The 14,237-nt window shown below is 36.6% G+C and overlaps 1 protein-coding gene across 1 annotated transcript; it reads left to right on the top strand.

The window, feature by feature from the left end:
- Window positions 1–5,974: 5,974 nt before the first annotated feature.
- LOC105386034 (odorant receptor 4) lies at window positions 5,975–12,140 on the top strand. The gene is made up of 7 exons (XM_048631442.1): window positions 5,975–6,679; window positions 7,149–7,338; window positions 7,719–7,815; window positions 8,103–8,207; window positions 8,934–9,022; window positions 11,533–11,599; window positions 11,881–12,140. The coding sequence occupies exons 1-7, from the start codon at window positions 6,070–6,072 to the stop codon at window positions 11,971–11,973; spliced, it is 1,251 nt and encodes a 416-aa protein (XP_048487399.1). The 5' UTR covers window positions 5,975–6,069; the 3' UTR covers window positions 11,974–12,140.
- Window positions 12,141–14,237: the final 2,097 nt, after the last annotated feature.

Below are 14,237 nucleotides of genomic sequence, written 5' to 3'. Positions count from 1 at the left end.
TTATTTAGTTTATCGTCAGTAAATAAAGATAAGGTAGGTAGTTATAATAATAATATGTGGGGACATCTTCACACACGGCCATCCGACCCCAAGCTAGGCAGAGCCTGTGTTATGGGTATCGGACAGCTGATATATCTACACAAATACATAGATAGTAGATACATATTAAATATAAATATCAACACCCAAGACCCGAGTACAAATATTTGTCTTTAAACAAATATCTGCCCCAGCCGGGAATCGAACCCGGGACCTTCGGAATAGCAGTCAGGGCCACTAACCACTACGCCATTCGATCGTCAAGTTATCTGGAAGGGAGTACATAGTACAAGGTGTGTGTGATTTGACAGCTCTAAAATTAGAATTTCTGCCCTCAGAAACAACATCAATAGAGGTAAGTATTATTATTATAATTAACTTGACTTTCACCAGGTGTGAATATGACAGATAGTGATTAAAATATAGTAAGCACAACATTTTTACTCGGCGTCAACTACTGGTCCTCAATTGTAGTTTCGTAATTTTGAAATTTTGTCATAAAAAAATAAAAATACTTTTGAGGCCAACATATTTGAAACGGATTATACCATAGCATCTTATGAAAGAAACCTCTTCATTTTTACCTGAGGCAAACCTCGCTACCCCGATTCTAAACGTGGATAATTTCGATTAATTTCAGGTTACGTATTAACTAAAACATACCCTGAAGGCAGGGTTTATATCGAGAACCACTTAGGTGTTTTTTTTTAATTTCTGATTTGACAGCAGTAAATACAATGATGATTCACAAGTTACCAGCGCTGTGGCGTTTATTGTTTGTAGGACTGTAGCACATGCTGAGCTGATGCCTTTATTCTTACCATGGGCTTACCAAATGAGCACTTCAAATCATCTATCATTCTTAAGTAGAATTAAATGGGAGATAGAGAGACAAACATTTATTTGCCAAACAGCACACTGATAAAGATACTTACCTAACAGTTTACACATAGTATCGATTGTATGTATGTGCTGCAGCGACTAAGAGGCAATGATTTCAAAAGGAAGGATACGCCCTTCAGAACATTTTACTTAAACCTTCTTCATACAAGCAAAATAACTGCCATCTGTCATAATTTGTTGGAACTATTTCAGAGCCGAGCTACTTATCCTGACGACGCAACCTTGTACGTGCGTTCATATTTTACCGTCACCGGACAGTAGGTACATAATAATATGAGTGAGTTGCATGCGGACGCCCGTACAAGGTTACATCGTGCGGCCATTGTAGACTTTGGTAGTAAAATAATTATCGCTTTAAAATGTGTTTATTTATTAATTAAGGATGATACGATATTCCATATTCCTTTTTGACCTTCGTATCATAGTTTTTGTAGCCTTTCACAACAAAAATAGGCATATTTATCACAAGAAACAAAGACTATCTCTCCGTCACAGACAACTGTCGACTGAGGACCGTTGGCCCTAAAATGACTATTTTAGGGCCAACGCGCGGGTGCCATTTTCTTGAGTGGTTTGGCCTGTCCTTACGCAGTAATATATATGTCAATGCTAAGAGGTCTTACACTCAGCATAATGTCACTCACAGTTGACAAGTCAGCAACACTGATTTTCAAATCATGACAGTCCAAGCGCTGCCCGTGTAAACTTACCTCTTTGCTGACTCTACATGCAATTTCGCACTGCCCCGCGCGCAGATAAATCCTCCGTCGAGAGATACTTTTTGCAGATTTCTGGACGTAAAAAGTGAGATCGGAACTCCGACTAAATGGATCGGGCAGGATGTTGCTTGATTTTTGCAACTGTTGTTAGGGTTGCTGAATAGCTATGGCAAACTTGTTTCGGCAACGATTTTCGGATGAAAAATTAGTTGAATTTGACACTAAAGTATTTTTTTAATCTCAGATATATGTAGTAGATATAGTACCTACTAAGTTGACAGATTCTGAACGGTTCATCAACAGTCGATTGTCCCGCGATTAAGTGAGTATCGTTAATAATCGTTATATTGGTGGGCAATCTACTGTTTATGAAACGTTCAGAAATTGTCAATTGGAATTCTGTTAAAATCAGACTATAATTAGGTATCTACTTCGTAAATGTTACCTACTTTGTTTTTATTTCGTAATAGAGCCCCTGTGCAGAACTCGCTCGCTCCATCGGTTGTCTTTGGCACGGGCGCAATGGCCAGCCCATCGCCATTTTAGCCGGCATGCCAACTCCGCTGCATCTGTGACTCGAGTCCGCTTTCTTATAGTAAAATTCTTCACCCTGTCTCTCAGTTTCAAACCCAACATGCTTCTTTCTACTGCTCTCTGAAATACCTGTAGCTTGTTGATTATTTCTTTAGTGATGGCCCACGTTTGACAACCGTATAAAAGAGTTGGCAGTACCACAGTCTCTAATGCCTTTCTTTTTAACTCTATAGATAAGTTTGATTTAAATATGTGCTTCAGGGACCAATATTTTTTCCATGCTAACTTTACTCTACGTTCTACTTCCTTAAGAGTGAAGTTTTTGAACGAAATATTCTGACCCAAGTAAACATATTCGTCGACGTATTTGATTGCAGTGTCGTCAACTATTAGAGAGATTGGTTCGGAGTTGGTCATGGCGCAAGTTTTACTTGCATTCATTTCTAGTCCGCATGATTTGCTTTCTCTGTTTAGTGGTGGCCGCGCGATACACCTCGCCCGCGAGGCCGCCCGCGCCGCCGCTGGAGCGACGACATCGTGCGCCTGGCCGGCCACACCTGGACGCGACTGGCACAATGCAGGGAGCATTGGAACAGGATGGAGGAGGCCTTTACCCGCTTATGGGTGCTTCACAATTAATATAATAAATAAATTTCATTTAAGTATATAACTACAACTGTAAAACATATTTAATAATAAGTAACAATAATTAATTATAACAATGTATAAATACAATTAAATTTAACCTTTAACTGCCGACGTGACCTAAACGCGCCACTAACAACGAGGTTACGTCTGAGAGACGTAGATAATTGAAAAATCATTTAAAAATAAAGTATTCGTTTTATTTATTTATAACCACCCATAAAAATACTATAGATAAATGGCTTATAATATATGGATAGCCAATAAAACAATTAGTTAATTTAACAAGAAATCAGCCTGTATTGATGAGACCCCAAGTTTTATTTGAACATTTTTAGGAACTTTTATTAGACATATATATTTTTTTATTTATACACATATCAGTAGATTTTTTTTTATAATTTTACTCTTTTATAACTAATAAAGTAAAATAAAAAAGAATCGGCACAAAAACTTAACGAAATAAAAAACTGACACTCAATCAAGTTAGCATATTTATGGCTTGCAGCTATTGCATATTTGTAGGCAAAATGTAAGGCACATATGAGTTTCTTCCAAAGACAACATGATTTTTTTGTGCGTCTTTTTAGTAGCCTTGGACAAATTGCACATGTCTTCCGAATACCCAGCTATTCTTGAGCTTATGCTCGGGCAGGAGGCGGTGAGGGCATATCTGTTGGACCAATAACTGGTTCAATGGAATAACGTAGTTCTCGCGGTGGTCTGATATTTCATCGCCTCGCACGTCCTGTCTCTTTTCTCTCAGTTTCCTATGATTATCAATTGCTTGATTTTTATAATCACTGGGTTTTCACCACTTTCAGACATTCCGTAGGAAAAAAAGCATATGTTAATTACGATGTGACGACCTCAAGACACTAAGGTAGTACATGCATTTACAACGTGGTGACGACCAAGAGACGTATCAAGTTTGGAACATAAACACCGTACTCACGTCTGTGAGACGTCTCGAGCTCCGCATAAAGCACCTGTGCACGCGCCGTGAGCGGGACGCCTACAGCAAGTAGAACACGCGGGGGGAGGAGGGTACTGAGGGGCGGAACCTTGGTAACGTTTCGGGTGAAAAAATATTGTCAAAATAAAAACGAGGCCGTCTGTGAGACTGGTAGGTCGGCAGTTAAAGGTTAATTCGAAATGCATGAAACTGTAAAATATATTTAATAATAAGTAATAATAATTAATTATAATGATGTATAAATACAATACAATTTAATTCGAAATGCATGATAAGCTTTGTGAAATGTCAGGAAATTGAATAGTTACTTACCTACTTAGCTAATATTTTGTCAATTTGTAAAAGTATTGTAATTTATTGTATTTTGAAATTGCATGATAGTGAAAATAAAAGGCTATTTTATTTTATTTATTTTATTTATTTTTATTAATAGAGCCCCTGAGTGCATCTATAAAGCCATGTAAATAAATACTGGAAAAGTCCTTGTTAGTTACTTACTTGCTTATTTAAAGTAAATAGGTGGTCCTATAAGTACATGTAAAAAATGAACAGGATGACCATCTTACCATTTAAAATAATTATTAAATAAAGTAAATATTATTTATTACTTTTAGCAGCGTTGAGCATTAGCATTGTGTGACAGTTTTGATTTTAAGGCCCAAAATCAAGTTTGATAATTTCTATTGCGCTGATTTGTGCCAAAATAAGGTAAAACATCGATAGAAAAAATCATCATGCTGAAAAAAAAGTTGGGATCTTCTTTGATGTACTTTCTACGGAACCATAGACTAAAACTCCTTGCGGTATCTTTTTCGTTTCTGTTCGCGCAACAAGTGGCCAGCCAGTTACTTTGTTTGTTTAATTTTTAAACTCCGTATGTGCCAAGAGTTTTGTAACCGTCGACGTTTCATTTTGGAATCCATCGTCACCTATTTCGAGATAAACTACGGGTTAACTTTTTTAAAGTGTCTAATACTTTTGAATGTGGGTTAAGGATTGTACGTGATGTAGGTAGGACAAAATAAATATTAGAATAAATAAATAATAGAATAAATAGTACATTTACTTTCAAGGGGTGAAACCCGCCTATTTCATCCCCGAGGCAGGTTTTGCGGCCTAAGCATAGCGAGGCCGCCGATAAACTGCTGAGGGAGTAAGTAATAAGTCATCCCAAGGTAAACAATGTACTTTTCATTACCAATGCGAGGATATTATTAAAAAAAACATGAATGACAAAAAAAATATCTTATAAGTAACTTATTCTATTATTATGTGTAGCTATAGATAACAACACCAAAAATATTCCATCACGTTCATAACACGGTACATACATACATCAGGTGCTTTAAGAAGGCTTTCACCTGAAATTCGCCATAATAAATAGATCTTTGAAGAAAGCAAGTTTCCCCGGGCATGAAAAGAGCAATTTTCATGCCCCTTTTCAGTTAATCCTCACCTACTTTCAGTGCATGAGTGATGAATAATATGTAGGTAAGTACTTAGAACTTACACAGGAGCGCGCTAAAAGAAGCTACCTATAATCTATCGTAACTAGTAATTCAACAATTTCTAGAAATTATAGGCACAACGGCAAAGCAATGTTTAGTTTGTTTTGTTTTTGCGACACAATAATGATATGTTTATGATAGAAATGTACAAATTACAGGCCTAGCCAGTATACTTAAACAAATGAAAACTGTATTTTTGTGAAGCTTTTAACCAAAGATAGGTAAATAATATTCTAGAAGTGACTTTAATTAACATAGGTATTAGTTTAAATTTACTTCTTTCCAAAGGCTTTAATTAAAGCCAACTAAGTATTGTAAATTAGTTCTTGTATTTAAAACACTTTTTCTCAGATCGCGATGACCAGTTATTTAATTTCATACGTCTGGTTTTGGCTGTAGATGCAATAGCAGCAGATGAAAGTAGCTACCAGATATCGCAAAAAGAATTTTTCATTACTAGCAACAACAGTACTTGTAACTTATCAGTACGACTCCCCTTTGTAGTTTTATTTGCTCTACATTGTCTGACATTTTAAACACCCAGTAATTTTCTTCACTGACAAAATTGCTTAATCAAAACCATAATTTTCAATTAATAATTAATTGAAAATCTCGGGAATTAAATCACCTATGCTATTTGAAATGTAGGCTTTCATTGTCCAATCATTGCTACCGCGGAAAATACATTTTCTTTTAAACTATTGCAACACCACATAATTTCAAAGATTTCTAAAAACACAATAAAATGTCGAAAGACGACGAATTTAGTCGTTCACTACGCATTCCCAAACTCTGTCTTCTATTAAGCGGCATCAAAATTGACCAACCTTTACAAACGGCTTTCTTTTCCTTCCTAAAGAACTATTATTTGTTCATATTCAACCTCATCATCACCGGTCTCTGCATACCTTGCGAGATAGGGTGGTGCCTCTCCAGCAAAATGGGATTTGTTGGATTAACATACATGATGCCTTGTATCGTTTACGGAATCCTAGGCTTTGTAAAGATTGCCAATATCCTCCATAAGGTCGACATAATTTCGAAACTTATCAAAGAACTTCACGCTATGTTTCCTGGCAATGGTGATTACAAAGAAAGCGAGGATATAGATGAGGAAGCGGAGAGTGATATAGTGATTGATTCTTTGAAGTTATCGCGGAAAGTGGTATTTGTTCTGTTTTGGACGAACTTACTGCTGATTCTGCTCTTTGACCTGAGGCCGTTGATTGTCCTCGCGTTCAAATACTTCGCTCATGGCCAGCTTGAGTTGTCTCTGCCGATGTTCATGAATTATCCCTTTGATCCGTACGACCTGAGGTTTTGGCCGATAGCGTATGGGCATCAGTGTTATTCGAGTAAGTATTATTAATAGTAATCATTATTCTTTTATCATTGCTGGAAATCTTCAGTCAAGGATCGCCGCAAAACTCTGACCTCTGTCTTACTCGTATGTAATGTCGTTGTATGCTAGTTCAATATTCTTCGTACTTTATCTAAGTATTTTTATATTTATATGTCGTGTGAAAGGCTTGTTCTTTACGATTTGCATGTAGACATAGCTTTCATTTTAACAACTTCTGCCAACAATATTTTAATACGAACAAGATTAATTATCAATGCAAAAGAAAAGTCACGGCAATTAACCCCCCAGTTCTGCCACTGAGCTCTTATTTTTAAGTAGTTCGGTTAGAAGATTTGTGACTTAATTCATGCGTAAAATGTTTATCATTAGGTTGAACTTAAAACGGTTTGCGCAACAAAATGCGGATAGTTTTTTCTTCGCTTTTGTATGTGATCTTGTTCGTATATTGTTGTCTCTTTCAGGTGCATGTTGCATCTACAACCTCATTGGTCCAGACACTTTGTTCTTCGTCTGCTGTACCCACTTGTACATGCAGTTCCGTATCCTCAAGAGAAGGTTGGAGATCTTCATCACAGGATCCGAGATTGGAGGGGAACAAGAAGTGGCCAAGAAGTTTTGCATCTTGGCAAAACGGCATCAGAAGTTGATAGAGTAAGTGTACCTACTTATGTTTTTTTCAATTAAGTAAGTACTTAATTATTTTGAAACAATGAAATCATCGATGAAACATGGAATGCCATAATTTTGCCTTATTTTAGAATATATTATATGAGATAATAATATGTTAGTTCTTTTCACCAAAACATTTTCTGTTTCGAAGAGACGTTAATTATGGTACTTACTTATTAAATTAATGCACTTTCTGTCTTTAAATAATATTTTTTTTATGCCAAACACTATTCCAACTCTAGTGTCTTTCTGATTAGAATAGCCATCAGATAATCTACTGCACCTTTAAGTACATAAATGTTTTAACAACGGAATTCTTTGGTTGTATTCCACTCTATTCTATTCTATTGCACTGTCCCCAGGTTGGTGGGCAGATTGGAGAGAGTCTACTCCACGTCCATCTTCCTCAACTATGGCTGCAGTTCTTTCCTCATTTGCTTCACAGGATTCAATGTTACGGTATTATAAATATCAATCAAGCTTTTGTATAACTTAAATTATCTTAAATTTAATTTCAGTTAATATAATTTTTCTCTGTTTGTTTTATGGCTGTACAGGTGTTTTAATAATTTTATCTATCTAATTTACACTCACGCTGAAATCTTGATATTTAATTTCGAACAATTTCCTCTCATTTGTTTTATATGTATAGTTACTGCTGTTTTTGCATAAGCATAAGTACAGTAAGCTAATGACTTAGGTAAGAATCACTTGGTGTTTTTTTTTTAATTCTTGCTCATTTTCAGACGCTGAATGATGCGTGGTCCGTTTTGAATTACTTGGTGTTTTTCTCCTCCAATGTGTCACAAATATTTCTTATTTGCCTGTTCGGAGATTTAATAATGAATTCGGTCAGTATATACTTACGGTCTTATTCATAAAAAAACCTTAAAGTAGGTTTACTGAGCTCAGTAGCTACGGAACACTTTAAGCCTATTTGAGGTTTCATAAAAATCTCTATTCATAATCGTTCCGTAAACCTTCAATAACTATAGTGATGCTAATAGATTTCACAGACCAAACATTTTGACATTTACCCTATTAAGTTGCCGGTCTGACGAAACCATAAACAAAAATAGCGAAAACTTTCATTCATTTATCAATCTCTATTATCTATGTTAGCCACGGCGCGACACTTAAAAAAGATTACGTTGGCTTAAAGGCGCAGTGGCCAAGCCAAAACCCACAAAAAAATATATTAAATTTTTACGTTACCATGGCAACTTATTTTCAGCAAATATTAACTCACAACAAATGTCAAATCGTCAATAAAGCAGAACAGCTGTTGACCGGCCGCCATGTTTTTGTACAATAGGAGGTTTACGGAAGGTGTCTAGTAGGGTCCAGCCAACTTTAGCATATCAAGGTTTTACGAATCAGTTGGAGAGTTCTTTAGCGCTATTGATCGTTTATGAATAAAGTTTTTTTGACATTTGCTTATAGCAGGCCTATAGGTCTCCCGTAACTTTTTATGAATAAGACCGTTATATTATATGGAGATTATGTATTAAAAACATTACATGTATTAAATATTTAAGTACCTAATTATTAACTGTTTTATATATTTTTGATTCTAGAGTCGGGAGGTGGCCGATGGTATATACAACTGCAAGTGGTACGCGACAACACCAAAAATAAGAAGGAGTATTCTGTTTTATTTGGTGAGGTAAGTTTACTGACAGTCGGGTTGACCACTTACTCGACAACTCTCTCAGCACAAGCTTGCTTCATTGGAAGGACAACCGTGCCCCAGCAGTGGCGACGTGATTGGTTGTGATGATGATGTTAACTGTGTTATTTATTTATTTATTTATTTATTTGGATAAACTACAACAATATGCTAAAGATATCTTAAATATAATATAACTAACATAGGTTAACATATTGCCTTAAATGTTCATCACCATGACACAATGAAATATTAATAATTTTGTGACACACAAAAAGGTTAGGTAGGTATTTATAATATAATTTCGTTTAACATTTTCTTAATTGCTCCTAGTTTCTTCTGAAAAATATCAACCGACAAAAACTTTTCATTATGTGAGTGGCATATTCTGTGTAAGGGTGCGCGTTGGCCAGAATTTGTGCGGGTAGTCGCAAGATAAAATAATTTGTTAGGATGGCGAGATGTGGTGGTACGTGGGGCTAAGTATTTGATCTCATTAACTAGATCGGGGCAGTCATAGAGATTGTTACAAATTTTGTACAACGTAATCTCGTCTGCTATTGCACGTCTACAAGACAATTTTTGTAATTTATAGAGTTCCAGGAGATTATCGTAGGATGATTTAGTGTGAGTGAGCCTGTAATGAATTGATTTTAGTGCTTTCTTCTGTATTGACTCAAGTTTGTCAGAGTAAACTGCGTAGAATGGGTTCCATACTACAGAAGCGTATTCCAGTTGTGATCGGACAAGTGTTTTGTAAAGCATTAGTAGAGTTTTCGGTTGTTTAAATGACTTACTTATTCTTAAAATAAAAAACCCAACATCTGATACGCTTTAGTACAAATGTTTTCTGTGTGTGCTTCGAAGGTTAATTTTTTATCAAATAGCACGCCGAGGTCTTTCATTGAGGATACTTTATCCAGTGTATGGCCGCCAATATTATAAGTATATTGTATTTTATTTATGTTTCTAGTGAATGTTATTTGTTTACATTTATTGTGGGCAAGCATCAGTTTGTTGGATGCACAGAATTCATTGAATCTATTTAAGTCAGTTTGAATTTGGATGCAGTCTTCTTGGGTAGTAATGGTTTTAAATATTTTTAGATCATCGGCAAACATAAGGATTTTACAATGTTGAAAACAATTTGCTATATCATTGATAAATAGTAAGTACTGAATTGGTCCCAGTATTGATCCTTGAACTACGCCTGAAGATACTAGCTTCTTGTCGGATTGATGCCCATTAATGGTCACCACCTGGTAACGGTTATGTAGATAAGACTTGAACCAGTGAAGAAGCCTGCCAGTAATGCCGTTTTGTCCCAACCTTTTAAGCAATAGTACATGGTCCACTTTGTCAAAAGCCTTTTGGAAGTCCGTATAAATAGCATCGACTTGAATACCTTTGTCCATTTTATTAAATAAAAAGCTGGAGTATAGAATGAGATTTGTAGTAGTGGACCTTGCTTTCATGAAGCCGTGTTGTTGCTGACAAATATTGTATTTTAGTTGAGAGTAAACTGATTCTTTAATTAAAGACTCAAATAATTTAGGAATTATTGAAAGAATGGATATTGGCCTGTAATTTGGAATGTTGTTTTTAGACCCAGACTTATGTAACGGTTTAATATATGCTAATTTCCAGAAATCGGGAAAGGTGCCTTCTTGTATACTTAGATTAAAAATTATGTAAAGTGGTTCTGATATCAGTTCAGCGGTATTTTTTAGAAATATGGGTCCTATTCCATCGGGACCTGCGCCTTTGGATAAATCTAGGTTTAAGATAGATGATTTAATTTGGCTTTTAGTTATGGTTATACTTGGTATGTTAGGAGCCTCAGGATATGTACTGATATTGTTTAAATCAATAGTATCCAGGGCAGTATCACTTGCTTCAAAGACCGAACCAAAGAACTCGTTAAACATATTGGCTATTTTCGGTGGACTGTCCGAGGTGCTATTACCTAACGTCATTTTGGACGGGTAACCATTATTATTTTTCTTTAAGGATGAAACATACTTCCAGAAGTGTTTTACATTTTCGGTTATGTCCGACTCAGTTTTTAAGATGTAAGTATTGAAATTTTGTTTTAGTAATATTTTAGTACGACTGCGAAGTAATGAAAATTCATTGTAATCAGATAAGTTGTGATATGTTTTCCATTTTCTCCATACAGTTTTCTTGCGAATGAGCGTGCTTGTTAGCGCTTTAGAAAACCAAGACGGGAAATTACGAGATTTTGGTTTGTCTAAAGGAACATATTTTTTTATTATTTCATAAATAATTTCATAAAACCGAGAAACACTATCTGTTATATTTGTATAATTTAGCTCCTCTACCCAATTTATTTTTTCTAATTCCTTTTTTATGACACTGTTATCCTCAAGTTGTCATCTAAATCTGAGTCATCAAGTATATGGCTGAAGCATTGACCTACCTTCCAGTAGTTCACTGATAAAATGTAATATTAATTATGTTAGTATTAATTTGTGTAAATTTTTCAGATCTCAGAAACCGTGCAAACTGACAGCTATTAACTTTGCTGACGTTAATCTAATATCTTTTACTACGGTAAGTTACATTTTTTATCTCGATGGAAATTATGATATGAGTGAGACTGACGTTGAGTTGCACAAAGGATCTTTAAGCTAATGTCGACCTAAAATATATTTCTGCCCTACTTTGACAGTTTTTAGTTGATAATATTCCGATGCGCTGTTAAAATTTTCATTGCTCGTAAGTGTACTATTCTGGCGTGAGTGTTGTGGCGCCCCTTGGGTGAGGTCTATGTCCAGTAGTGGATGATTATTGGTTGATGATGATGATGATGATGTACTATTCAACTTCCACAGATCCTCAGCAGGTCGTGGTCTTACTTCGCCCTCCTCAGAACTGTCATGTCCACGAGGTCTCAGGAACAGCAGACGTTGGCAGCCATCGCTTAGAACTAGGTGTATAACATGTGTTTAACTAATGCTTTGCCTCGGAGTTTAATTAAATTTAGTTCAATATTATGAAACACCGCTACTGAAAATGTCGGTCTAAAATGTATGAAAATACCTGTTCTAAGAGTGCTTACTTATTTGTTTAGAGGATAGTAAGATTCCACTAATCAAAAAGATACCTATACCTAGGTACTCTATGTTCAGCACAGCACCCAATAAATTATGAATACTGAAGCTTTTATTTGATTCTTCTTCTTTCGGTGCCATATCCTAACGGATGTCGGCGATCATCATGCAAAATAATTTTCCTAATCTAATGTCTTTTGATCCGGTCAATGTCTTTATATTTTCTTTTTATTTGATAGGTATTTCTATACTTCCAAAATCTGATATAAATAAGGATAATCAGCTATAATGGTGTTTAAATAAACAAAAAAAATATTTTGATTTTGATTTTTGATAAATCCTATAGGTAAGCTACGTACATAGCTTCTATTTTAATTGTAAAAATCATCGATCTCATAATAATCGGTCTGCATAAACGGCCCCAGCAAAGTCAGTGAAGCAAGTCAACAAACAGTTGGCTAGCGCGGCGATTTTCAAGATGCCCATGGGTTTTTGCGATGAAGCATGTGAGCACATCCTGTGTTCCATCTCATGGGAACATACTTGACCAGTCGACCAGCAAACAGCTGGCTATATGATTCCGAAATACTCTTTATTTTAAATGCAGGAAAATTTATCCACCGTTGGACGTTACTGGTAAAATTGTGTAAGTATTTTGGCCAAAATACACTATTTCGGTTGTGTTTATAGGTGCTAGGAAGCGTCCATAGTAGAGCTAGCTTCAGTGATCGCAACAGATCATTGAAGTTAAGCCACACATGGCACGGTAACCATTGGATTGGATAGGTGATCGATTTCAAGTGGCTGTTTTCTGTGCTTCGGATGGCACGTTAATCCATGGGTCCCGGTTGCTGTTTCGGCAGCAGTAGTAAAGCCTAGTCAGAGACCTTCGGGCCGCTTGACAACACGATTGGTGCTCGCTATACTGCTGTTTACATTTTGGTAATTTTACCTGTAAATCCATGGACGAGTAATGGAAAATGCAACCCATTATAGTTAGTAAAGTATAGGGAAAAAAACAAAACCGGTTTTCAACTACGATGATTGTAGTACCAGGGGACCAGCGTGGCCTAGGAAGTGATGCCTCAAGGTCACTGAAGCATGAAGAGCAGATGGCAGGCTGGTTTTTATCGCGGATATACATACCATGAATAGTCAACTTGCATTACTATGCAATAGCATTTCTTCAGAATCCTATTGGATAGATAATATTATCCATAGAACAAGACTGTTTTACCTGTAAGTATGTCAGAATGTAACTTTTCAGGAAAACAATGCATAAATAGCCAAGTTTCTTCTTCTCCTTCTTATTATCGTGTCGGTAACAAACTCTGGAGCTGGAATAGCGTTTGTATCCAGGGTGCGCCAGAATGAGAAGCTATAATTAATATTATTTACTACTTACAGTTTAATTCAGTTAGCGACTGACTAACTGGCTAATCCTTCCACCGCGTTGACAAACCCTAGTCCAACTCTTAGTTGGTATGTCTTGCCGAAACCTATACGGGGGCTAAGCCCACCTTACTTAATCCACCTTGCAATGGCACCACTTTATTGTCTAACACTGAGTTGCACAAAGGAACTTTAGGCTAATATTGGCGGCAGCTGTATTGCTGCCTTGTTTGACAGTATAAGGACAGAAAGAGACCGACATAGATTTAATGCTTAGTTTCCTCTCAGCAACTCAGCATAAGTTTCCAAAAAAAACCAAGACAAGTTCTGCAAGCAGGCCACACAAGTACCAGGCGGGCAGGGCTCTCAGGAGGCTAGGACCGGGTTCAGGCGAGCGTGGCGAACAGTTGGCAGGCGGCGTGCGTGCGGCGCCACATTGCGCTGTGGGTGAGTTGGGGGGATGATGCTCTACTTGTAATGTGGCTAGCTAAGAGCTCATGACGCTGCCAGCGGTGCAGTATCGGTGGCCTAGTTCTGCGACTTTGTTGGTTTTGTCGTCGACACGATAAGAAGAAGATCGGCTTCCCTTTCGAGCCATTGGTGAGATACCAGAGGTTAATTGGGTTATCCCAATCATATAGACTCACTCTCTTCCATCCAAAGGTTGTCTGGTAGAGATTGCTATAAGCAATAAGGCCGCCTCTGCTTCCTCCCAACAGTGTGACAAATTCTTTGCAGTATTCTTT

The sequence above is a fragment of the Plutella xylostella genome, chromosome 28 (assembly GCF_932276165.1).
Source record: "Plutella xylostella chromosome 28, ilPluXylo3.1, whole genome shotgun sequence".
In the NCBI taxonomy this organism is placed as follows: Eukaryota; Metazoa; Arthropoda; class Insecta; order Lepidoptera; family Plutellidae; genus Plutella; species Plutella xylostella.
This window is presented reverse-complemented; position numbering and strand designations above follow the sequence as displayed.